The sequence below is a fragment of the Phyllobates terribilis genome, unplaced genomic scaffold, assembly GCF_046119375.1.
Source record: "Phyllobates terribilis strain yellow unplaced genomic scaffold, ASM4611937v1 Scaffold_1__5_contigs__length_1240528914, whole genome shotgun sequence".
Taxonomy (NCBI): Eukaryota; Metazoa; Chordata; class Amphibia; order Anura; family Dendrobatidae; genus Phyllobates; species Phyllobates terribilis.
In genome coordinates, this window is record NW_027362761.1 from 232,900,120 (window position 1) to 232,927,807 (window position 27,688).

Sequence of the window (27,688 nt, forward strand, 5' to 3'; positions counted from 1 at the left end):
AGACTGTGTAGTGCAGGGACGGTGGCGCAGCAATTATTCAAGGACACAGTGGGGTGCAGTCTTCAAGTATTTACTCACAGTTATTAAGATGCTCCAGGTTACAACTGCCAGATTATAACCGCCCACGTCGTCCTGTTTCCTCTGGGGAAGTGATCCAGCCAACTCTCCGATAACTTGGGTGCACTTGAACGGGACCCCTTTCTGTGTACCTCTCCAGGTAGTCTCTCTCTGCCCTGGCTCTCGCCCTCCTGCCCTGCGCCTCACACACAGTGTCCCAAGCCAGTGGCCACGGGCCTTGTCGGGCGACGGCCGGTCTGTCCCCTTGGTCCTATATGGCCACCTTTTCAGCGATTATATGTGCATTTTGGCTACGGCACATGAAGATACCGCAACTTCCAGTTTGCTAGCTGAGCCTTAAAGTACTCCACTAGTCTGGGGCCGGTCCCCTCCTGCGGCCTTGATCCCTTCACGATCAGCGTGAACTCGGGTGCACGGGTGGCATCCCGCACTCACCGTGGCCCTAGGATCCCTTCTGTCTCTGGAGCCTTACCCACTGCTCCTGTCTTCTCTCCTCACTCTCCTTCTGGGCCCCTTTGTCTGGTCCCCTTTGCTGTCAGAACTGACAAAACTCCATGGACTGGAAGCAGGAATCAACAACCCTTCTAGATGTTTCTACCCTTGCTTTTATACTGTTCTTTCAGTGCTCCCCTAAACTACTTCCTCCACCCACCTCCTCTACTTAGTTCCACCCTCCTAACAGGGACCAGACCTGTGCTCTCCCTGAGGAGCTATCTGGACCTTCCCTTATGAAGTGGTGTAGTGTTGGATGTGAGTTGTTGGTCCCAGGTAATGCTCCCTCCTTACCTGAGAGTGGGGTACCACACCTCTGGCTGAGATGCAATACCTCTGCGGCGGCTGGACCCGCAGGAGTGCCACATTATGGCTTAAACAGGGGGACACATCTGGCAATGCAGGATCTGAGTCCCTGGCGGCGTAATGTGTTACTGATGGTAGCCTGTGTAACGTTGGTCCCAGCTCTCTGCAGGTCATTCACTAGCTCCCCCCGTGTGGTTCTGGGATTTTTGCTCACCGTTCTTGAGATCATTTTGACCCCACGGGGAGAGATCTTTTGTGGAGCCCCAGATCGAGGGAGAATATCAGTGGTCTTGTATGTCTTCCATTTTCTAATTATTGCTCCCACAGTTGATTTCTTCACACCAAGCAGCTTGCCTATTGCAGATTCAGTCTTCCCAGCCTGGTGCAGGGCTACAATTTTGTTTCTGGTGTCCTTCGACAGCTCTTTGGTCTTCACCATAGTGGAGTTTGGAGTGTGACTGTTTGAGGTTGCGGACAGGTGTCTTTTATACTGATAACAAGTTCAAACAGGTGCCAGTACTAGAGGTAATGAGTAGAGGACTGAAAAGCCTCTTAAAGAAGAAGTTACCGGTCTGTGAGAGACAGAAATCTTGCTTGTTTGAAATTGACCAAATACTTATTTTCCACCAAAATTTGAAAAAAAATTCTTTCCAAATCAGACAATGTGATTTTCAGGATTTGTTTTCTCATTTTGTCTCTCATAGTTGAGGTCTACCTATGATGTCAATTACAGGCTTCTCTCATCTTTTTTAAGTGGGAGAACTTGCACAATTGGTGGCTGACTAAATACTTTTTTTCCGCAATGTATAAGGGAGTCGGAGTCGTGGAGTCGGAGTTGGTGTCATGGAAATTGAGGAGTCGGAGTCGGAGGTTTGGCTTACCGACTCCACAGCCCTGCTTAGAAGTGCACAGCTCAGGAGACAGGACTATGACTTTCTACTCACTGGATCCATTCTGCACTGTGTATGTACTCTATTGTCTCCTGAGCTCTTCTAGGAGGTCTTTGTTTAGCGACTGGTGGGGGCCTCAGAACTGGGTGACCCATTGATCTGCCCAGAATGGGCACAAAACATAAAAAATATCCCAAAAGTTTAGATACTCTTTAACCGCTTCCCGACCGCCCACTGTAGATAAACGTCCGCGCTGCCTGGGCTCTGTGCAGCGCGGACGTTTAAAAACGGTGGGTGGTCCCGCAGCGCTCAGGACCCCCAGGGTCTTGCAAGCGCTGCGGGAGCAGTGCAGAGCAATAGCTCTGACAGGGAACATCATCCGGACCTGATTGGATCAGGTCCCAGTGATGTTAACCCTTTGCTGTCTTCTATATGCCGCGATCTATAGTGATCGCGGCATATAGAAGACAGCAGGAGGAGAGGGGGTCGTCCACTTACCTCTTCGACGGCCCCCTTATACCTTCCATGACCTGACATTGCTATGGAAGCTGGAGGTCACATGACCGCCTCCAGATCTGCCATATATGGTGTCCTGCCTGGCTCAGCCTGCAGCTGAAGTCAGGCAGGAGACTGACTGTGAAACAGTCAGGGAAGATCTCATGTAATGTAATACATGTCTATTACATTACATGAGATCAGTGATCAGAAAAATAAAAATTAATGTCCCATACAGGGACTAAGTAAAAATGTAAAAAAAAAGTAAAAAAAAATGTTTTTAAACTGTTAAAAAAAATTACAAAATAAATAAATAAAATATTAAACCGATAAATCCGTATATTTATGCAAAAATAAAAAAAGTACACATATTTGGTATCACCACATCCGAAACAACCCGAGCTATAAAACTGTCACACTAATTAACTCCTGCGCACACCGTAATAAAAATAAATAAAAAACGGAGCAAAAAACTATGCTTTTTCCTCATATCGCCAAACAAAAAGTGGAAAAAAATGCGATCAAAAAGCAAAATGGAAATAAAAATGGTACCGCTGAAAACGTCATCTTGTTCCGCAAAAAACAAGCCGCCATACAGCTCCATCAGCCGAAAAATAAAAAAGTTATACCTCTCAGAATAAAGCAATGTAAAAAAAATATTTTTTCTATAAAATAGTTTTATTGTGTAAAAGCGCCAAAACATAAAAAAATATACAGTAAGTGTAGTATCGCTGTAAACGTACTGACCCGAAGAATAACGCTGCCTGATCACTTTTACCACACGCAGAACGGCATAAAAAAAAACCTCAAAAAACAATTCCTGAATTGTTGGTTTTTGTTAATTTTACCTCCCAAAAAACGGAATAGAAAGCGATCAAAAAATGTCACGTACCCAAAAATGGTACTAATAAAAATGTCAACTCGTCCCGCAAAAAACAAGCCTTCACATGACTCTGTCGGCCAATATCTGGAAAAATTATAGCTCTCAAAATATGGCGATGCAAAAACTAGATTTTGCAAAAAAAAGCGTCTTTTAGTGTGTGAAAGCTGTCAGTCATAAAAACCCAATAGAAATCTGGTATCTCTGTAATCGCACCGACCCGAAGAATAAAGTAATCTAATCAGTTATATCACACTAGGAACGGCGTAAAAAATAAATAAAACCAATTCTTCACCTGCTACTGATTAGTTTATTAGGTCTCCCAAAGATCGCAGTAAGGCGCAGAGCCTTACATTTATCCTGCTCTCTGCGCTGAGCACTTACCCCAGAGTTTCCGTGTAAATCTCTGAAATATGTGATTCAGCCGGAACCCATGACGGAAGATTACCTGTAATGAGGCAGATATAGGCACTGTGGATGCCGTCTGGCCTGGGATCCCACGGTGTCATTTGTTTTAGGCGTGCATAAAAGTGCGGTTGGCCACAGTTTTGTGCACTTCTGAAAAAAAGGACACCGCTAAACAGAGGCCAGACGGAGTCCAGAGTAACTCTGCTGCCTCATTACAGTGAATGGATCCCGCAGGAGTTTCATCTGAATTACATCACTTGGAAATTTAGATGGAAACCCCGATGTAAGTGCTCAGCCTAGAGCGCCGGATAAATGTTGCGTAAAATGTTCCCAATAAAAGCTTCAACTCAGTCCTCAAAAAAAGCTAGTCCCCACTCAGGTCCGTCATCTGTTAAAAATATAAGGGACTTCCAAGTTACTGGTAGCAGAAAGGCTCTGGAAAAGCGAAATGGCCCTTGCCCCCCAGAAGAAATTCAGAAAATTTTGTGCTCCAAAATTCAAATGCCTATTCTACAATAATTTGTTCTCCATTTGTCAAATAGCACTCCGTCCCCCCCAGATCTCGCCGTATGGCTGAGCGGTACGATATAGCCACATATGGGGTATTGACACTTTTAGAAGAAATTGTGCGACACATTTCGGCACCATTTTTACCCATTGCCCTGTGTGAAAATGTAAAATCTGAGGGTAAAACATTTTTTTGTGGTAAAAATATAATTATGCTTTTTTCACTGCCCAATGGTATAAATTTAAAAATTAAAAAATACTCACTACTTCCCTAGATGAATTCCTTGAGAGGTGTAGTTTACAAAATGGGGTCACTTGTGGGGGTTTCTGCTGTTTCGGCATGTCAGCGACTCTTCAAATGTGACATGGTGTCTGCAACCTATCCCAGCCAACATAGCGCTCCTTTCTCTTCCGAACCCTGCCGTACACCAAAGCAGTGGTTTTCCCCCACATATGGGGTATCGCCGTACTCATGAGAAATTGCACAACAAATTTCATGGTGCAATTTATCCTGTTACCCTTATTATAATGCTAAATTAGGGGATGAAAAACATTTTTTGTGGGAAAAATGTGAAAATTTTATTTTTACGGCTCAATATTATAAACTTCTGTGAAGCGGCTGGGGGTGCAAGGTGCTCACCACACATCTAGATAAGTTCCCTAAGGAGTCTAGTTTCCAAAATGGTGTCACTTGTGGGGGGTTTCCACTGTTTAGGCACATCAGGGGCTCCCCAAATGCGACATGGCGTCCGCTAATTATTCAAACAAATTTTACATTCAAAAAGTCAAATGGCGCTCCTTCCCTTCCAAACCCTGCCGTGCGCCCAAACAGTGGTTTTCCCTCACATATGGGGTATCAGCGCGCTCAAGAGAAATTGCACAAAAAATTTTGGGGTCCATTTTTTCCTGTTACCCCTGTGAAAATAAAAAAAATTGGGTCTAAAGTAACATTTTTGTGAAAAAAGTTAAATGTTAATTTTTTTTCTTCCACATTCCAAAAATTCCTGTGAAGCACGTGAAGGGTTAATAAAGTTCTTGAATGTGGTTTTGTGCACCTTGAGGAGTGCAGTTTTTAGAATGGTGTCACTTTTGGGTATTTTCTGTCATAAAGACCCCTCAAAGTGACTTCAAATATGATGTGGTCCCTAAAAAAAATGTTTTTGTAAATTTTGTTTGAAAAATGAGAAATCGCTGGTCAAATTTTAACCCTTATAGCTCCCTAACAAAAAAAAAATTTGGTTCCAAAATTGTGCTGATGTAAAGTAGACACGTGGGAAATGTTGTTTATTAACTATTTTGTGTGACATATCTCTCTGATTTAAGGGCATGGAAATTCAAAGTTTGAAAATTGCAAAATTTTCAAAATTTTTGCCAAATTTCCGATTTTTTCACAAATAAACACCAGTGATATCGAATAAATTTTACCACTATCATGAAGTACAATATGTCACGAAAAAACATTCTCAGAATCAGGGGGATCCGTTGAAGCGTTCCAGAGTAATTACTTCATAAAGTGGTCAGAATTGAAAAAATTGGCCCGGTCACGAAGGCAAAAACAGGCTCTGGTGCGAAGTGGTTAAAGGGATATCTTAAGTTTGAGAGTTATTTTCTATCTAAGGGATAGGGAATAACTTTCAATCACTGGGGGTCCAACCACCGTGGTTCACACTGATCCTGAGAACCATATCCTGAGAATGGAGCAGAGACATCTGCACTACTGCTCATTCATTCCAATGGGAATGCCAAAGATCAGTAGAGCGCTGCGTTTGGTAATCTCTAGCACTCCCATTAAGAATGAGTGGAGTGATAGTGCATATGATCAACCTCTGCTCCAATTCTTGGAAACGCTGGAGGTCCGACCACCTGCGGATAGGGGATAACTTTGCAATTTGAAACAACCCTTTTAAGGAGCATTAAAAGGCTTGTCTGGTCTAAATCTACAAATCTGCAGCCACTCTTTGTGACTGCAGAGTTGTGAATCCTCCCAGCGCACATGAACTGCACGCTGTGAGGAATTTCCGGTGTCAGCACCAGGAACAGTGGTCATGTGACCGTAAGTATGTGATATGCATACTCCCTGCCTCAATCAGACTAGATGGGCGAGGCCTCGCTCAATTTACTTGCATTGAGCGAGGCCTCGCCTATCTAGTCGGATTGTGGCTGGCAGTATGCAAATCTCATACTTGCAGTCACATGACTGCTGTTTCCGAAGCTGACAATGGAGCATCCTCACAGCAAGCAGTGCATGATGTGAGGACTGAAAAGTCTGCAGTCACATAGAGTGATTGCAGATTTGTAGTTTTAGACTAGACAACCCTTTAACACTGCAGCCGATAATGGAAAACTGATTATCGATCTATCTAAACAGGCTGTCAATCACCCAATGCAAGAGCAAAACGTTCATTCTTTGGGTGAAAGCTTGCTGAAAGAGAGTCTGTCACTCTAAAATGACAATTAGGCCGGGGTCACACAGCCGTCGATTCTCTCACGCTAGAGAATTGGGCAGATTATGCAAATGACACTCGGGTTAAACTCTGTCAGTGCCATCCTTTGGCACTGTTGTCGGGACATAATCTTTCATTGCACGTGCCTCAGTATTCATTAGTGAGCATTGCGTGCGTGTGCTCATGGAGCAATAAAAAATTAACGGGCCAGCGGCCAGCAAAATACAGCTGCCAGCCCAAGAACTGTGATCCCCGGGAATCTGCCTGGGGGCTGGATAAAATGTCATAGAGGGCTGTAAATGGCCTGTGGGCCCGATGTTTCCCACTCCTGATGTAGGGCCTCAAAAAAGGTATATAAAAATGCTGTTGCATTTTAAGTGCAGAATCCCAGTATTTTTGCACTAAAAAAACGCATGAAAAAAAAATCTGTTTTAAATGTGAACTAAAAACACATAAAAAAGAAGAAAATACATAAAATATGCAGCAAAATCGCAATAATCAGAGCAGATTGCTATTGCGCATTTTGGAGTGGGGGAAAAAAAGCAACATTTTTATTATCTGGGAACATGCTCTAACTTGCCATAAAATTGGTATTTCAAAATGACAATTTTCTGAGTGACTTGCCCTTCATGGATGGTCTGTAAAAGTTGGCACCTTGGATGACATGACAATGACATAAGTTAAGAAAACTATTCAGACAAAATGACTAATTTGTCTCTGCCTTGATCTCTGGCCTAGTCTGCTTATGGGATGCAGATATGTCATTCAACTTGACTATCTTTTCCAATACAGCTTCTGACAACTGCAGAAAAAACTAACATGGCAGATCTGTTCAGCAAATATCAACGTCTGTCAAAACAATTTGCATCACAAAAAGATAGTGATGTTTGGCAAAAAATGGTCTAAATTGGCTCTCCTTATATTTACATAGTTAGCACCAACTTTGTATTAGCTCTGGAAATAATCTGCATGTTTCTTCATTCTCCGTAATGCTAGGTAATTTCCATTCTTTGTCATGAACCTATACGACATACAGTATGTAGACTGTTTCCCCATCTTCATGTACAGGAGACCTGGATAGGGTTAATACAAAAGAATCAATAACCTTTAGCTAATACCTTGATTGTTAATAAAATATATTATATTATCGTGTACCTAATAATAGAAGATCTCAGAGCAGTAGTGACATACGTCCATTCATTCTCATGTACATTTTCCAGAATACAGCAGCATATGTCAATATGTCATACTGGAACCAATGTCAATTTTTACATGCAATTTGCACATGCTTACACATGGCCAGGAAAAAATAATTTAGTTCCTGATTCTGTGGATGAGTTAATAGCGGTAAATTCTGCTGCCAGGTTCCCCTTAAACTCCCAGCGTACTGCTGGGGGTTGACAGTTATTTCTTGTCTCACTCCTTGTGCTCTGGTGCTTCTCTAGTTAATCTGTACCTTGTCACTTGTCTTTAACTGAACACCTGGTATCTGACCCAGCTATTTCCCCAACTACAGTTTTGTCTCATAATTCTGTTCCTAGTTTGTTCTTCCTGTTACTAACCCAGCCAGTATGACAATCCTTGCCTCAGGCTCACTCCTTCAGCCAGAAGCCTCTCTGTGGACGCAACCCAGGGGCCACGTTGTAAGTCCAGATACCTATACAGGGGTTCAGTTCATGAGCTAAGCGAAGACCATTCTTTATTACTGCTAATGCAGGAACAGAAAAGGTGGGTGGCTTAGCTAACGAAGTAGGTAAGACAGCCAGCCCCTCTATTACATCATACGTCATGTGTTAACCCACATGGAAAGAGTAGAGAGGCGCTCTGCCCATGTCATAACAAGCATGGAAACATAGTTTTCAGCATCAGAAGAAAGGGTCTGTAATTGGATATTGCTGCAGATTTCATGATTAATGTAAATTAGTAGATTTGATTAATGTATATTTGCAAACCACCCAAACAGCATTTTATGTCTCTGGCCAACCCCTTTGAAATATATGATGTACAACTAGAACCGATCAATAAGATTGTGTACATAAATACTAATTGTATAAAGCATAATTATGTTTACTATTTGCTTTCTTCCAGGTCGATGAATTCTGCATAAATATTAATAACCAGGTAAGAAACAAAAACTGTAATCTAATTTTCTTGAAAAAAAGAAACATGTTGGTAATGACATATCAAACATTTTTATTACATCCTCAATTAAAGCAGATTTTACAACCATTGTTGTATGGATGAAAAAGACTTCATGGAAAATGGGACAGATTGAATGCATACATATACTGTATAGAAATCACCATGATGGATCAGCTTTACTTTCAAGTATTTCTTGTCAGGTTTTATTTTGTACTATTGGTGATGTTAGATTGGTGGGAATTGCTTATTAAATGGCATTTTAAAGATGCTGCCAAGCAGGAACAATTTTTTGACAAAAAAATCACAAAAGAGTTTAAAATGAAAAAAAACAAGCAATACTCACCTCAACGATCTCCCACTGGTCACATTCCGATGCTGGCTGAGTTCCCTGTCAATCTATATTTCCTGCTCCTAATATGAGAACAACTCCTTTAACATACATGAAATGGTGGTCAACCAATCACTTGCTGAAGTAGGTCCCCACAGCACATTGCCTGTGTGTTTAGATTTTGCCAGGGAACCGAGACCAGAGGGAGCCCTTCAAGTGTAAAAAACAGATGCAGTGGGGGATAAGTGAGGTATGTATCGCTTATTTTGAGCCCTTAACAAAAATTCACTTCCACCCCGCACAACCCTATTAAAATGGATCATCTAGGAATCAAAATTTTTGTAATAATCATTGATTATTGTACATTGTGTTTGATCTTGAGAATCTGTCTACAGGTGCAAAGCTTTCTGTCGGATTTTATCCCTGAGAAGGTTCAGTATTTGGAAAACCTTCTAAAGGTCAGTAGATATTTCCAAAGAGCATATAAGAATGTATTGAGAAAGTAGTGTTCCATCACTAGTATTTAAAGGGTTTTCCAGGACTATTTTAGATTTTTACTAAGGGCCTAAGAACTAACCGGCAGGTAGTTGCTAACTACCTGCTTGTTGTACCCGCCGCCGCCTCAGAGTGGTCACGTACTGAATCTACTACTCACGTTAACAGAGCAGCTCTTCCTCTTCCGGGCTGCTCTGTCAATAGGGTGCTACTGCTGGCGTCATGCTCATTGACAGCCGGCTTCCTGCCATGAGGCAGTGGGGAACCGGCTGTCAATCAGCATGACATCGGCAGTCACGGCCCGTCAACAGAGCAGAGCGGAAGAGAAGCAGGTTCTCTATGGACGTGACGTCAGCGGAAAACACAGAATCGCCAGCAGGATTGGTCTGTAACCGCTTTGAGCCGGAAGAGATTGGCGAAGGGCAGTCCCAGATAACCCCCTTAACCACCCACATAGGTTTATAGAGAAGGAAGACATGATTTTGAAGGTGAACAATTTTTACATCTTTTATCCTTTGGCTAAAGTATGCATGTCTTCCCTTGGCATTTACATTTATAGGCTACTACTACTTAAGGCTCGCTCACCAGAGGCACAGCTAGCAATTCAGCACATGTGGGGTTGAGGGCAAAATCACTATAGAAAAAGCAATATTACCGCCATACAGTGACCATATAGTGGTAGATACCAGTCCTGTAGAACATATTACAGAACATATAAGAGATTACAGTACAGTTATAGAGAGTGACTTACAGATGATGGTCTTTCTGCTGGGGTCATTCACATTTCCCATCTTTTCTATCTGGCCCAGAACATAATGATGAATTCTTCCAGCCAGTACTCGTCTGCAGAGTTTACAACAAAGACACATTTGACTTTTCACATTTACAGCAGCACCCCCATCTATTTCCAACCTACACAAACTCCTCATCCTGCTGATACCCCAATGCTGAGCCACTGCTGTCGTATTTGTCCCTATTACTGGTTTTGCTCTCTGGCAAAAAAAGGGTTCCTCTTAGTCCCCCACATAATATTAATGCCCTCTGTGAGTATCGTGAACATCGTAAAAAGTAGTAAAGGGGTACTTCGGGGAGATAAAAAAAAATTGTACTGTCCCTGCCCTAATAAACTATAAAGATGAGATGCCCATTGCACTTCTATTATCTTTAGAACACTTGTAATTCATTGTGACAGGAGCTGCTCCTTACTGCTCCCCCCCTCCTGTCTAGGACAATACATCACTGCACTGGGCGTCTCATCTTTATAGTTTATGAGGGCAGGGACAGTATAATTTTTTTTATCTCCCTGGAGTACCCCTTTAATGTCTGCTTTGACTATTACAATATCCCAAGTTCCCCTAAAAAGTAATAATGTTTCTTAAGTGCCCATTTAAAAAGTAACTAAACTTTGAACCTATGCTTTTTTAGTTGGCAAGCACCTTAAATGCCTTCAGATCAGTTGGGTTTGGGGTCCAGCTTAGCAGACAAGTGTTATGGTGCCGGGTGGTGGAACCACTGTGCCATGATACAAGGAGGGACCGTTGGGGCGTAACTAGGGACCTCACCCGGACTGACCTTAGCTACATGGCGGCTTAGTCGACTCCGTGAACCAAGGAACGACCGGGAAGGTGGACCAGGTGCTACTCCGGGATCGACCTCGTGTGAGAGCAGGCGACTCCTACGGGACTGATGACAGGCGCTTACTGGCATGGCAGATAGGCACGGTTGGTAAGCAAGCATGTGGGCATGGCTAGTAGGCAAGCTCGGTTGGTAAGTAGGCAGGCGGGCACGGCTGGTAGACAGGCTGGCGGGCACGGCTGATAGACAGGCTGACGGGCACGGCTGATAGACAGACAGGTAGGCAAGGCTGGCGGGCAGCATAGGAACCTGAGGGCTGACAGGAGTATTAGACACTAATAGACAACGTAGCTCAGGCACCTCCATCTTGGGGGAGGTGCCTTAAGTAGAGGATGTCCTCCAGCAATTGGCCGGGGACATCTTAGGGCGGCGCGCGCGGCCCCTTAAAGACATAGGGAGAGCGCGTGCGCCCTAAGCACAGTGCCCGGGGATCTGCGCCTCTGCCAGGGGAGGGAGGAAGACTTCAGAGATGCCGACGCTACAGTACTCCCCCCTTTACGCCCCCTCTTCTTCAAGCCCCCAAGGAATTTCTCTAGGAGAAGAGGAGCGTGGATGTTCTCACTGGGTTCCCAGGACCTCTCCTCAGGACCAAACCCCTTCCAATGCACAAGAAAAAATGTTTTTCCTCTTACCCTTTTGGTAACCAGAATGTTCTCTACTTCAAAAACGTCCTCAGCGCAGACTGGAGCTGGAGTGGTACCCGGATCATCAGAGAAGGGATTGAGGACGACAGACTTGAGGAGAGACAGATGAAAGTGTAGTGCCGGCGTCCCTGCCCTCTGCTAGGCAGGGACGCTGTTCCCCTCACCGCTCTGCTCCGTGCCCTTCGTCCCTCTCCCGCTCTGCTGGCAGCGCGCGCTCCTTCCCGGCCACTGTGCTTAGGGCGCGCGCGCGCGCCCTCCCTCCCTCTTAAAGGGGCCGCGCGCGCCGTCCTAAGGAGTCCCCGGCCAATGGCCGGAGGACTTTACCATATATAAGGCACCTCCTCCAAAATGGAGGTGCCCGAGCAATGTTGTTGCACTGTTCACTACTCTGCTTCAGCCCTCAGGTCCCGTTGCCAGTTACCTGCCAGTTACCTGCCAGATTCCTGCCTGATTATCTGCTACCTGCCTGCTAGTCTGAGGTCCGACGGTCTGCCTTACTACTCCTGTCAGTCTGTCTAAGGACCAGCCTGCCCGCTCACCTGGGAGCGCACATCAGCCACCTGCCTGCTTGCCTGAGGTCCGACGGTCTGCCTTACTACTCCTGTCAGTCTGTCTAAGGACCAGCCTGCCCGCTCACCTGGGAGCGCACATCAGCCACCTGCCTGCTTGCCTGAGGTCCGACGGTCTGCCTTCCAACTCCTGTCAGTCTGTCTATGGACCAGCTTGCCCGCTCACCTGGGAGCACACACCTGCTACCTGCCTGCTAGTCTACCTGGAGGCTCCGCCGTCACGTGCTGTGACCACCTGCCTGTCCAGTGACTCCTGCTCGCTCACCTGGGAGCGCTCATCTGCTGCCTGTCTGCTAGCCTACCTGGAGGCTCTGCCGTCACGTGCTGTGACCACCCGCCTGTCCAGAGACTTCTGCCCGCTCACCTGGGAGCGCTTATCTGCCGCCTGTCTGTTGGTCTTCCTGGAGGCTCCGCCGTCACATGCTGTGACCACCCGTTCATCCAGAGACTCTCGCCTGCTCATCTGGGAGCTCACGTCTATCATCAGCCGCCACAGGTCGTACCAACCCTTTACCTAGAGACTGCCCCGGTCACTTGCCGTGACCATCTGCCCGTTCATTCATAGACTGCCCCGGTCACTTGCCGTGACCATCTGCCCGTTCATTCAGAGACTGCCCCGGTCACTTGCCGTGACCATCAGCCCGTTCATCCAGAGACTGCCCCGGTCACTTGCCGTGACCTCCAGCCCGTTCACTCAGAGACTGTCCCGGTCACCTGCTGTGACCTCCTGCCCGTCTTCCCTGGTCGCCACCCGCTCCCTTACAAGGACTGCCCCCTTGTATAGTAGCTCAGAGGTTCCGCCTCCCAGACCCGTTACAGTTTGCTCGGGCCATGGAACCCGGTGGCACCCAAGCTCCCTCGCTCTCGGACCTGTGTCATGAACTGTCCCGTCAAAGGTCCCAACAGGAGTCCATCCTGGGTCACCTGCGGAATGTCAATACTCGCCTGGACACTCTGACTGCTCCACCAACAACCTCCGCCAGTGCCATGTCTCGCAATCCGGCAGCTCCGCTGTCCACTTTCACCATGATATCCTACCCCGGACCTCGGCTTTCTGCACCTCCTCGCTTCGGAGGCGACTCAGCCCAGGCTCGGGGCTTCATAAATCAGTGCACCCTGCACTTTGAACTATTGTCCCACCAGTTTAACTCCGACCGAGCCAAAATTGCATTCATCATGTCCCATCTCACCGGGGAGGCCCTGGCCTGGCTAAATCCTCTATGGGAGAGAGGAGACCCCCTGGTGTCCAACTTGCCTGCTTTTCTCACGGCTTTCCGGAAAGTCTTCGACGAACCCGGACGGAAGACCTCATCCGCATCATCGTTGCTACGCCTCCGTCAGGAAAGTCTCACCGTGGGCCAATATGCCATACGGTTCCGTACCCTTGCCTCGGAGCTGGCCTGGGATAACGACGCTCTGGTTTCCGTCTTCTGGGAGGGTCTGTCCGGCCGTATTAAAGATGAACTTGCCGGTCGGGACATTCCTACCACTCTCGATGACTTAATAACTCTTGCCACCCGGATTGACCTACGGTTCCAGGAGCGTGCCAGAGAGGTCACCCGTGAGAGGAGGTTACCACGTCTAGCTCCTACTTTTCAGAAACCCGTCACTCCTTCTGTCTCTAACCAGGTACACCCTCCTGAGCCTATGCAGGTCGACCAGACCAAGATGGTCAAGACCCGTCAGGATTTACGCCGTGCCGAGGGGACCTGCTTCTACTGTGGCAGTAAGGAGCACCGGATCCGTGCCTGCCCGGAGAGGTCGGGAAACGCCTGTGTCTAGGTTCGCTCAGAGAGGTCCACCTAGACAAGAATAAATCCTCTCCATCCCTGCTGTTGTCAGTTTCAATCGTCTACGGGGAGAACCGTTATTTCGAACTAGCCCAACTGGACTCTGGAGCAGCCGGGAATCTTATTTCACAGTCCCTGGTAGAGAAATACCGCATCCCCACCAAACCTCTGGCTGTACCCTTGTCTGTTGCTGCCGTGGATGGGGGGCTCTTACCACGCCCCATCCAACTCATCACTGAATCCATTACTCTGCAGGTGGGAATGCTGCATTCTGAAAGTATCTCCTTCCATGTTCTGCCTGGACTCTCTCACGCCCTCTTGCTAGGCCTACCTTGGCTCCAGAAACATGCACCCGTTCTTGACTGGCAGACCGGAGAAGTCCTTCGCTGGGGACAGGGCTACCATAAGACCTGTCTGGTTCCCGTTCATCCCGTCCGTCCTTCTCCTACCCCAGCTAATCTACCTGGACTTCCGATTCCTTATTGGTCTTATGCTGATGTCTTTAATAAAAAGGAGGCAGAGACACTACCCCCTCATAGACCATACGACTGCCCTATCGACCTGTTACCTGGTACTTCTCCTCCCCGTGGGCGTATTTATCCATTATCCTCTGCTGAGACCCGGTCGATGTCCGAATATATTGAGGAGAATCTGGCCAGGGGATTCATCCGGAAATCTACCTCCCCGGCGGGAGCAGGCTTCTTTTTCGTCAAAAAGAAGGACGGCTCTCTCCGTCCCTGTATAGACTATAGAGGCCTTAACCAGATCACGGTGAAGAATAAGTACCCCCTTCCGCTCATTCCGGAGTTATTTGATCGTCTGAGGGGGGCTAGAATCTTCACCAAACTGGACCTCCGTGGGGCGTACAACCTGGTTCGTATCCGTCAGGGGGATGAATGGAAGACGGCATTCAACACCCGGGACGGCCACTATGAATATCTGGTAATGCCCTTTGGCCTCTGTAACGCTCCTGCCGTCTTTCAAGAGTTGGTCAATGACATCTTCCGGGACCTTCTCTACTCCTGCGTAGTGGTGTACCTGGACGACATCTTGGTCTTCTCTCCGGATCTCCAGACTCACCGGAGGGATGTTCGTCAGGTCCTGCTCAGGCTCAGGCAGAACCATCTCTACGCTAAATATGAGAAGTGCCTCTTTGAGCAGACCTCGCTTCCGTTTCTGGGCTACATTATCTCTCAGACCGGCCTACAAATGGATCCTGAGAAACTGTCTGCCATCGAGAAATGGCCCCGACCAGAGGGGTTGAAGGCTATTCAACGGTTCCTGGGCTTCGCCAACTATTACCGCCTCTTCATCCCGCACTTCTCTTCCCGGACTGCCCCAATTTCCGCGCTCACCCGTAAGGGTACTAATCCCAAAGAGTGGCCGCCCGAAGCAGAGGAGGCCTTTCTTTCCCTAAAACAGGCCTTCTCTTCCGCCCCGGTGCTGCATCGCCCGGACGGCAACAAGCAGTTCTTCCTGGAAGTTGACGCCTCCTCCTCTGGAGCCGGAGCGGTACTTACTCAAAAATCATCTTCCGGGAGAATGGTAACTTGTGGCTTCTTCTCCAAACTCTTCTCCTCTTCTGAGCGCAACTATTCCATAGGAGACCGAGAGTTATTGGCCATCAAGCTGGCGTTGGAGGAGTGGCGTTACCTACTCGAGGGGGCTCTTCATCCGGTAATAATTTACACTGACCACAAGAACTTGGCTTACCTCCAGCATGCCCAGAGACTTAACCCGCGCCAAGCCCGGTGGTCCTTGTTTTTTGCTCGCTTTGATTTTGTTCTTCATTTTCGCCCGGCTGACAAAAACGTCAAAGCAGACGCCTTGTCCCGATCCTTTCTGGTGTCCGATCTCGAGGAAGAACCTAAACATATCATCAATCCCGCCAGAGTAATGCAGGTGGCTCCCGTGAGTCTAAATCGTCTCCCTCCCGGTAAGACGTTTGTTTCAGTACCTGATCGGGAGAGGATCCTACACTGGGGCCATTCGTCTAAACTAGCTGGCCACGCCGGTCAGAAAAAGACCCTCCAGCTTATTGCCCGGCACTATTGGTGGCCTACCCTGCACAAGGACATAATAGACTTTGTTTCTGCCTGTGTGTCCTGCGCCCGCAACAAAGTCCCGAGACATCTGCCAGCCGGACGCCTCCTTCCGCTTCCTGTACCTGCTGCCCCCTGGCAGCATATAGCAATGGACTTTATAACTGATCTCCCCGTCTCTGCCGGTTGTACGGTCATTTGGGTGGTCGCTGACCGCTTTTCCAAGATGGCTCACTTTATTCCCCTGCCAGGCCTTCCGTCTGCACCCGAGCTGGCTAAAGACTTTATCCGCCACATCTTCCGTCTTCATGGCCTGCCCCTCCACATCGTGTCGGATCGTGGGGTACAGTTCACCTCACGTTTCTGGAGAGCCACTTGTAAACTACTAGACGTCACCCTGGACTTCTCTTCCGCTTACCACCCACAGTCCAATGGTCAAGTGGAGCGGATCAATCAGAACCTGACCAGTTACCTCCGGCACTTCGTTAATGCCCACCATTCTGACTGGGTGGATCTCCTACCATGGGCCGAGTTCTCTTATAATAATCACGAGAGCGAATCCTCCTCCAAATCCCCGTTTTTTGTAGTCTTTGGTCAGCATCCTCGGATTCCTTTTCCTGTCTCCACCTCTGTGGACAACCCGGCTGCGGAATCTCTCGTTAGCAAATTTTCCTCCATATGGGAGAGTACCCGGTCCGCACTCCTTCTGTCATCCGAGCGTATGAAAAGACACGCTGACAAAAAACGCCTGGATCCTCCACAATTTCGTCCAGGAGATAAAGTCTGGCTCTCATCTAAATATGTTCGACTCAAGATACCTTCTTACAAGTTAGGGCCTCGGTTCATCGGTCCTCTGGAGGTCATCAGTCAGATCAACCCGGTGGCCTATAAATTGAAACTCCCGGCCAACTTACGGATCCCTAACTCCTTCCATGTATCTCTCCTCAAACCCGTGGTGCTTAACTCTTTTTCCAAGTCTACAGGTACGCCTCCTGCTCCGGTTTCTGCTGAGGACGAGTTTGAGGTAGAGAACATTCTTGCCACCAAAAGGGTAAGAGGAAAGACCTTTTTTCTGGTAGATTGGAAGGGGTTTGGTCCTGAGGAGAGAACGTGGGAGCCCCGGGAGAACATCCATGCCCCTCTCATCCTAGCTAAATTTCTATCTGGCCTAAAAAAGGGGGGGCCTAAAGGGGGGGGTACTGTAGTGCCGGCGTCCCTGCCCTCTGCTAGGCAGGGACGCTGTTCCCCTCACCGCTCTGCTCCGTGCCCGGCGTCCCTCTCCCGCTCTGCTGGCAGCGCGCGCTCCTTCCCGGCCACTGTGCTTAGGGCGCGCGCGCGCGCCCTCCCTCCCTCTTAAAGGGGCCGCGCGCGCCGTCCTAAGGAGTCCCCGGCCAATGGCCGGAGGACTTTACCATATATAAGGCACCTCCTCCAAAATGGAGGTGCCCGAGCAATGTTGTTGCACTGTTCACTACTCTGCTTCAGCCCTCAGGTCCCGTTGCCAGTTACCTGCCAGTTACCTGCCAGATTCCTGCCTGATTATCTGCTACCTGCCTGCTAGTCTGAGGTCCGACGGTCTGCCTTACTACTCCTGTCAGTCTGTCTAAGGACCAGCCTGCCCGCTCACCTGGGAGCGCACATCAGCCACCTGCCTGCTTGCCTGAGGTCCGACGGTCTGCCTTACTACTCCTGTCAGTCTGTCTAAGGACCAGCCTGCCCGCTCACCTGGGAGCGCACATCAGCCACCTGCCTGCTTGCCTGAGGTCCGACGGTCTGCCTTCCAACTCCTGTCAGTCTGTCTATGGACCAGCTTGCCCGCTCACCTGGGAGCACACACCTGCTACCTGCCTGCTAGTCTACCTGGAGGCTCCGCCGTCACGTGCTGTGACCACCTGCCTGTCCAGTGACTCCTGCTCGCTCACCTGGGAGCGCTCATCTGCTGCCTGTCTGCTAGCCTACCTGGAGGCTCTGCCGTCACGTGCTGTGACCACCCGCCTGTCCAGAGACTTCTGCCCGCTCACCTGGGAGCGCTCATCTGCCGCCTGTCTGTTGGTCTTCCTGGAGGCTCCGCCGTCACATGCTGTGACCACCCGTTCATCCAGAGACTCTCGCCTGCTCATCTGGGAGCTCACGTCTATCATCAGCCGCCACAGGTCGTACCAACCCTTTACCTAGAGACTGCCCCGGTCACTTGCCGTGACCATCTGCCCGTTCATTCAGAGACTGCCCCGGTCACTTGCCGTGACCATCTGCCCGTTCATCCAGAGACTGCCCCGGTCACTTGCCGTGACCTCCAGCCCGTTCACTCAGAGACTGTCCCGGTCACCTGCTGTGACCTCCTGCCCGTCTTCCCTGGTCGCCACCCGCTCCCTTACAAGGACTGCCCCCTTGTATAGTAGCTCAGAGGTTCCGCCTCCCAGACCCGTTACAGAAAGGAGTTGAGTATCCGTAATGAGGCAGGGAGTTTCAGTTTGTAATCCATTGCATTGATTTGTCTCAAAATCTCAAAAGGACCGATGTACCGCGGACCCAACTTGTATGAAGTTATTTTGAGACGAAAATACTTGGATGATAACCAGGCTTTACCCCCTGGACGCAATACCGGCGAATCCAGACGTCTCTTGTCTGCATGTTTCTTCATCCGCTCAGAGAATTGTAGTAATGAAGACTTCGTGTCCTCCCAGATCACAGAGAAGTCCTTAAAAAGAGACATTGCGGCAGGATTGTCAACAGAAGTGGAAACAGGAAATGGGATATTGGGTTGCTGACCGTATACCACAAAAATGGATAGGCTGAGGATTCACTCACATGATTATTGTAGGAAAATTTGGCCCAAGGCAGGAGTTCCACCCAATTGCAATGGTGAGCGTTGACGAAGTGCCAAAGGAAGCTAGTGAGGATCTGATTGATACGCTCAACCTGGCCATTGGACTGTGGATGATAAGCAGATGAGAAATCCAATGCAACATTCAGAAGCTTGCACGTGGCTCTCCAGAAGCATGAGGTAAACTGAACACCTCTATCTGAGACAATATGAAGAGGTAGGCCGTGGAGACGGAAGATGTGAAGAATGAACTCTTTGGCCAGCACTGGCGCAGAGGGTAGACCAGGCAGAGGAATGAAGGGAGCCATCTTGCCAAAGCGGTCAGGTACCACCCAAATGACAGTACAACCGGCCGATACGGGGAGATCCGTGATGAAATCCACCGCAATATATTGCCACGGAGTGGAAGGTAGAGGTAAAGGTAGCAATCGACCCCTTGGAAGTTGTCTTGTTTCGGGCACAGGAAGAGCAGGCAGAGACGAAATCCGCAACATCCTTGCGTAGGGTCGGCCACCAATAATGTCAGGAAATAAGCAGAGCCATTTTTATCTGTCCAGCGGGGCCTGCCAGTTTAGATGAATGACCCTAGAGTAGGACCCTCCTCCTATCTGGAGCCACCACAAAAGTCTTACCAGGAGGAAGACGAGACAGATCAAACGGGGCAACAGTAATTATTCTGGAGGGCTCAATGATGTGTTGAGGCTCCTCCTCTTGGTCGGTCGACAGAAATGATCGGGAGAGCGCGTCTGCCTTGATATTTTTATCTGCCGGCCGGAAGTGGAGAGTGAAATTGAAGCTGGCAAAGAACAGAGACCATCTAGCCTGACGAGGATTAAGTCATGAGCGGACTGCAAGTAGGCGAGATTCTTATGGTCTGTGTAGATGACCACCGGATGCAGGGCCCCCTCTAATAAGAACCGCCATTCCTCCAGCGCCAGTTTGATGGCTAGCAGTTCCTGATCTCCAATGGAATAATTATGCTCCGAGGGAGAGAAAAGCTTGGAAAAGAAGCTCACCATTTGTCCGGACGAGGATTTCTGGGTGAGGACTGCTCCGGCCCCTGAGGAAGAGGCATCAACGTCCAGGAAGAACTGCTTGTTACAGTCAGGACGATGTAGCACGAGAGCAGTAGAGAAGGCTTGTTTCAAGGACACGAAGGCACTTTCCGCCTCGGGAGTGCATTCCTTGGGATTAACCCCTTTGCGGGTCAGTGCAGAGATGGGAGCAGTCCGGGAAGAAAAATGAGGAATGAACAGGTAATTAAGGTTAGGTTAAGCTGTAATAATTAGCAAATCCCAGAAACTGCTGAATAGCTTTCAGTCCCTCAGGTCGGGGCCACTGTAGGATGGCAGACACCTTTTCGGGGTCAATCTTAAGACCAGTCTCCGAGATTATGGAATGGAATGGAAGAGAACCTCACCCGGACCGACCTTGGCTACACGGCCGCTTAGTCTACTCTATGTATAAGTAGTGGACAACCTCTTTAATTCCTTGAAGACCTTGCGATTTTCCATTTTCTCCTCCCCTTTTCCAAAAGCCATCACTTTTTTATTTTCTGTTAATATAGCCAAGAGGGCCTATTTTTTGCGGTAAAAGTTGTACTTTTGAATTACACCATTCATTTTATCATTTTTTTTCTGTTTAATTGCCATGTGTGAACATGCTCTTACATGCTGCATGCACACCAATTTACATTCCAGTTCATTTCTTCAGGTTTTTTCATGTTCACTGTATGGTAAAACTGACCTGGCAATATGATTCTCCAGGTCATTACGAGTACACAGATACCAAACATGTATGTTTTTTTATTTTATTTAGGTGTTGAAAAAAAATTGGAAATTTGTAATAATTTTTTTTTTATTTATGTCGCCATTTTCCAAGACCCGTAACTTTTTCATTTTTCTGGATATGGGGCTGTGTGATGGCTTATTTTTTGTGCCCTGAGCTGATGTTTTTACTGATACCATTTTGGTGTAGATGTAATGTTTTGATTGCCTCTTATTGCAATGTTGCGGTGGTAAAAAAAAATGTAATTCTGGTGTTTTGATCTTTCTTTTCGTTACACTATTTACTGATCGGATTAATTTATGCAACAATACCAAATATGTGTATATTTTATTTTTTTAATTGTTTTATTTTCAATGGGGAAAAGGGGGTGATTTAAACTTGTGTTTTTTTTTTTTTTTTCATATTTTTCAAACCTTTTTTTTTACTTTTTACTGTATTTAATAGTCACCTTAGGGGACTTGAAGCTGTGATCGTCCAATCGCTTATGCATCTGCACTGCTATGTATAGCAGAAATCACGATCTCCACAGGCCGGCATTCACAGACAGGCTCGAGGGTCATCAGCAGACCTCCGACTGTTGTGACAACTCATCAGTGATGGGCGCGCCAATGGGAGCATGGAATAATGCGCCCCCCCTACCGTCACGTGTTAAATGCCGCTGTCAGAGATGAAAAGTGGGATTTAACAGGTTAAAAGCTGCAGAAAGAGCTCCACTCTACTCGCAGCTGTTAAGAGCACATGATAGCGGATTAAATCAGTCATCATGTAGGTGGAAAGATGCAGACTCGGCGTGAGAGCCTGCATCAAAGGCAGGGACACGACTTTTGACGTACAAGTACAGTACAGACCAAAAGTTTGGACACACCTTCTCTTTTAAAGATTTTTCTGTATTTTCATGACTTTGAAAATTGTACTTTCACACTGAAGGCATCAAAACTATGAATTAACACGTGGAATTATATACTTAACAAAAAAGTGTCAAACAACTGAAAATATGTCTTATATTCTAGGTTCTTCAAAGTAGCCACCTTTTGCTTTGATGACTGCTTTGCACACTCTTGGCATTCTCTTGATGAGCTTCAAGAGGTAGTCACCAGAAATGGTTTTCACTTCACAGGTGTGCCCTGTCAGGTTTAATAAGTTGGATTTCTTGCCTTATAAATGGGGTTGGGACCATCAGTTGTGTTGTGCAGAAGTCTGGTGGATACACAGCTGATAGTCCTACTGAATAGACTGTTAGAATTTGTATTATGGCAAGAAAAAAGCAGCTAAGTAAAGAAAAACGAGTGGCCATCATTACTTTAAGAAATGAAGTTCAGTCAGTCCGAAAAAATTGGGCAAACTTTGAAAGTGTCCCCAAGTGCAGTTGCAAAAACCATCAAGCGCTACAAAGAAACTGGCTCACATGAGGACCGCCCCAGGAAAGGAAGACCAAGAGTCACCGCTGCTTCTGAGGATAAGTTTATCTGAATCACCAGCCTCAGAAATTGCAGGTTAACAGTAGCTCAGATAAGAGACCAGGTCAATGCCACACAGAGTTCTAGCAGCAGACACATCTCTACAACAACTGTTAAGAGGAGACTTTGTGCAGCAGGCCTTCATGGTAAAATAGCTGCTAGGAAACCACTGCTAAGGACAGGCAACAAGCAGAAGAGACTTGTTTGGGCTAAACAACACAAGGAATGGACATTAGACCAGTGGAAATCTGTGCTTTGGTCTGATGAGTCCAAATTTGAGATCTTTGGTTCCAACCACCATGTCTTTGTGCGACGCAGAAAAGGTGAACGGATGGACTCTACATTCCTGGTTCCCACCGTGAAGCATGGAGGAGGTGTGATGGTGTGGGGCTGCTTTTCTGGTGACACTGTTGGGGATTTATTCAAAATTGAAGGCATACTGAACCAGCATGGCTTACCACAGCATCTTGCAGAGGCATGCTATTCCATCCGGTTTGCGTTTAGCTGGACCATCATTTATTTTTCAACAGGACAATGACGCCAAACACACCTCCAGGCTGTGTAAGGGCTATTTCACCAAGAGGGAGAGTGATAGGGTGCTACGCCAGATGACCTGGCCTCCACAGATGGTTTGGGGTGAGCTGGACCGCAAAGTGAAGGCAAAAGGGCCAACAAGTGCTAAGCATCTCTGGGAACTCCTTCAAGATTGCTGAAAGACCATTTCCGGTGACTACCTCTTGAAGCTCATCAAGAGAATGCCAAGAGTGTGCAAAGCAGTCATCAAAGCAAAAGGTGGCTACTTTGAAGAACCTAGAATATAAGACATATTTTCAGTTGTTTCACACTTTTTTGTTAAGTATATAATTCCACATGTGTTAATTCATAGTTTTGATGCCTTCAGTGTGAATGTACAATTTTCAAAGTCATGAAATTACAGAAAAATCTTTAAATGCGAAGGTGTGTCTAAACTTTTGGTCTGTACTGTATATCAAAGGTTGTGAAGGAATTAAAGATGAAACAATAATGACATGACCCCCTTCCTCACTTGACCTAAAACCTAATGAGATCTTATGGGCCCTTCTCAGATGGGAGATTTATGGTAAAGGAAAACAGGACACCACTCTGAACAGTGTCTGGGAGGCTGTGGTTGGTGCTGGCCAAAAAGCTGAATGTCAATGAATTAAGAAATGGACAGACTCCATGGATGGACGGTTTATGACTGTTATTGAAAAGAAGGATGGCTTTATTGGTCACTGATATTTTTTTTTAGATCAGAAATGTAATTGTGTACATTTTGAGTCATTTAGTTATTATTCTCACTTTTAGGCCACATTCAGTATTTGGTCAGTATTTTACATCAGTATTTGTAAGCCAAAACCAGGAGTGGGTGATAAATACAGAAGTGGTGACGTGTTTCTATTATACTTTTCCTCTGATTGTTCCACTCTGGATTTTCGCTTACGAATGAATACTGATGTAAAATACTTACCAAATACTGATGTGTGAACATGAAATAACAGATAAAAATAAACAATTTCCATTTTCATTTAGTTGCATAGTAATTCTGCACACTGGTAGCTGCTCAATAATTCTGCACACAGATATTTTACTAAGAAAGACAAAGCCTCACTTTTATTTACAGTACTTATATAATTCAGTCAGGCTTATTAACCTTTGGATTGACTGACAGCACTGTACTTGTTCAATAATAAAATTAATCATCAAAAATACAAATGACCTAATAATTGTGTACATAGTGTAGTTATTGGCTAGCTTGATTTGTTCTTTGAATAAAAATCCTCTGCATTGGAGTGAGCTTCTTAATCCATTTGACCAAGAGGCAGTGATCCTGTGAGTTTATTTACCACCAAAACTGTCTCACTATGTTCAAATCTGTGTCAGATCCGTTAGCATGCAACACTTTTTTACTTTTTTTCCCATCAAAATGAGGGACACCTCAGCAGAATCCAATTAAACATTAATTGGGTCCATCAGGAACTGCTGATGTGCATTGTCCAATGGATCCTGCACTGTGTTGTGCTTTTTATTGATAACAGAAAGTTCAGCCCAAATGTGAATAGCGCCTAAATAAGAGATACGGTAATAATACAAACAATGAATATTGAAAAAAGGTTGTCCCCAAAGCCTCATTCAGGTGCACATATTTCAAGAATAGTGGGGATGCACAAAACTGTATGCTAAGTATGGTGGAAAAGCAAACATGGTTGCTCATCACTGGTCATAATGTTTATTATGTAGCTAAAGATCACAAAGTTATGTTAAAATAATATATTTTAATTATTAGCGATCTTTTAAAAATAAAAGCATTTTTTTAATATTTTGTCTTGATAACCACAATCAAAAAGTGATAATGGATACGAACAAACAATAAAAAAAACCTATAGGCATAGATAATCTCTTACATGTTAGAACAAGTAATGTCACTCAACAAGAAGCCCATCACACCAAACGTATGTTTTGCACAAGAAGCATTAGCAGCCTTTGTCAGGTGCATTTACACTGAAAGATTATCGTGAAACAAATGTTCCTAGAAAAGCTAATTTCATGATAATCTTTCAGTTTAAAGAGACTGTCAATCACGGTCGTTCATTGGGTGAAATGATTTTTAAGCATGCTTAAAAATCATCATTCTTGACGGTGCACTGACTTGCGCTGGTGAGAACAATGGCAGCCTATGCGAACTAAACGATCTATTAATGAATGTTCAATGCGCATCATTTAGCACTGTCTGCCAGGTGTTTAAACGACTTCTGATTGGGTAAGTATATACCGATTGGTGGTGGTTTAGTGCTACCGGTAGGTCCATGTAAACGGTCCCTATTCTGTTGATTACACCAACATGCCAAGGCTTTGCTCCCATCAGCATTAGCTAAACTGTATTGCCGTACAAACCCTATTTACTTATATTGATGTGGGCCAGTTTTCCATCATAGTGTTCATCATTTTAATGGAACAAACAGTGCAGCATTATTTTTTCCTGTAAAAGTAGCAGATTCTGTGAAAAAGTTGCTAACACTTATGTGAACTTAGCATATCCTAATTTCCTTTCTTGACAGAGCGATGTTTTTAACGTGAAAGATCTGACGTCACTTCATTCTGAACTGAACATTCCGATTCCTGATCCTCCAAATCCTGAGGCTGAGGTGAGAGGCTGGGCAGAGAAATAAAAAACAAGCTCAAAGTGGTATTCCCATCTTGTATATTTATGGGATAACCACAGGATATGTCAGAAATATGTAGTAGATACAGAACCCTCCAACAGGACCTGCATCTACATAGAACAGGGCCGAGTTGTGCACTGATTTCAGCATCTCCAGAACAATGAACAATTCCGACCTCTTCTCCACTGACTGCAGCATGCGTCAAAAACCCGTTCTCCACATAGACACAGGTCCCATTGGTGAGACCTGCATGTACTATAAATTTGTAACATATCCTGTGGATCTACCATGAATATAAGAGATGGGAATACCCAATGAAGAACTATAAGTAAGAACAAAATAGCTGAGACTTCTTAAATTCATATTTTTATGTTAGGATGCCAAAATGGAAACTGACAAAGAAGAAAAGAAAGGTAACCTACGTAATATACATCTAAGAAAAAGTAATAGTCATGATATGTTATTTATATGTCTATTTGTTGTTTTTTTAGCTCCTAAATGTGGATTCTTGAAAGAGAATGAGAAGCTTCAGAAAGTACTAAACACCGTCCTACCTGAGATAAGAACTCTGAGAGAGGGCTGCGCATTAGTAAGAATTGTATTAAGTGTCTTAAACATGTGGTTTGCAGGCAAATTTTAGTCAAGGGTAGCTAGGTGAAACCTGTATGTTTTTGTTGCTGTAGATTATCACTTGGATCAATTATCTAATTCCAACAATTGAGGATGGAAATGATTTTGGAGTGTCAGTACAGGTACATAAGTCTATATTTGTGTGCTTACGTCACATTTTTTCCACCTATACAATGTAAGTAACGAAAAGAAACTAATAATTATTAAATTCATATTTTTTTCTCTCTGTACAACAGGAGAAGGTATTAGAACGTGTCACTGCTTTAAAAACGAAGTTGGAAACCTCACAGACCAACATCTGCAAGTATGAATCATTGTTTTACCCTTCTTTAATTGTGTAGGATTCCTTCACATTTTTGACAATTGATTCTGTACAATGAGTACTGTAAGAGCTTGGTGCAAGGAGGGACCAGAGGGGCGTGACTAAGTATCTACTCGGCCCGACCAAGGTCGCACGGCGGCTCAGTCGACTCCGTGAACCAGGGAGGAACCGAGCAGAGGGACCAGGTGCCACTCTGGCACTGACCTTGTGTGAGAGCAGGTGACTCCCACGGGTCAGATGACAGGAACTGACCGGTACAGCGGATGAGCACGGCAGGCAGGCTGACGGGTGGTCCGGGTAGTTAAGCAGGATGATTCGGCTGATAGCCAGACGGGTGCTTCGGGTAAGCAGGCAGACGGGCACAACAGGTAACTGGCAGGTGCTTCCAGGTAAGCAGGCTGGCGGGCAGGGCAGGTAACAGGCGGGTGCTTCCAGGTAAGCAGGCTGGCGGGCAGGGCAGGTAACAGGCGGGTGCTTCCAGGTAAGCAGGCGGGCAGACACAGCAGGTAACAGGCAGGTGCTTCCAGGTAAGCAGGCGGGCAGAGCCCATAGACAGACCGGCAGACTGGACTGTAGACAGACTGTCGAAGCAGGCGGGCAGAGCCCATAGACAGACTGGCGGACTGGGCTGTAGACAGACTGTCGGGCTGGAAAGTAGTCAGACTGGCGGACTGGACTGAAGATCAGACTGGCGGACAGGACTGACTTGCAGAGGACCTGAGGGCTGAAGCAAAGTAAGTTTCACAGAGCAACAACCTTGCATGGGCACCTCCATGTTGGAGGAGGTGCCTTTTATAGAGAAAGTCCTCCGGCCATAGGCACGGCCCCTTTAAGAGGGAGGGAGCACGCGCCCTTAGCACAGAGCCAGAGAAGCTGCGTGCACCAGCAGCAGCAGGGAGGCCGGAAGACGTTGGAGCAGGACCGCGGCGATAAGGGGGATGGCGTCTCTGCCTGCCAGGGGGCAGAGACGCCGATGCTACAATGCTCACTTGAATAGAGTGGCAATTCTAGACAAAACTCATGTCTACATGAATAATCACATAGATAATAATAAAGATGTTCTACAGTGGTTTAATATTGCCCAATAATCTCAACTTCTCCCATAAATGTTTATAATAAGCTTTGTTACAGTTTCTTTCAATCTGAAAATGAACTGATTTTTTTTCAGGTATCTTACTGAGAGAGGAGATGCTGTTGCTAAAGCGTCTAAAGAGACACATGTGGTGAGAAGCTTTTTTATTTTATTTCCTCCTTAAAGGGGTTGTCCAGGTTCTAGAGCAAAGTCTGCAGTCATTCTGTGACTGCAGACTTCTGAAATGTAGAACACTTGGGCCAACATA

At 46.3% G+C, this 27,688-nt stretch overlaps 1 protein-coding gene across 1 annotated transcript in view; it reads left to right on the top strand.

Annotated features, from left to right (window-relative positions):
- The window catches only part of PSME2 (proteasome activator subunit 2), a 40,406-nt gene that overhangs the window by 3,102 nt on the left and 9,616 nt on the right, over positions 1-27,688 (top strand). Inside the window, exons 2-9 of the mRNA XM_073671040.1 lie at positions 8,589-8,621; positions 9,366-9,428; positions 25,292-25,378; positions 25,773-25,809; positions 25,888-25,985; positions 26,080-26,148; positions 26,263-26,330; positions 27,517-27,571. Of these exons, the coding sequence (XP_073527141.1) occupies positions 8,589-8,621; positions 9,366-9,428; positions 25,292-25,378; positions 25,773-25,809; positions 25,888-25,985; positions 26,080-26,148; positions 26,263-26,330; positions 27,517-27,571 (510 nt within the window). The remainder of the gene's footprint in view (positions 1-8,588; positions 8,622-9,365; positions 9,429-25,291; positions 25,379-25,772; positions 25,810-25,887; positions 25,986-26,079; positions 26,149-26,262; positions 26,331-27,516; positions 27,572-27,688) is intronic.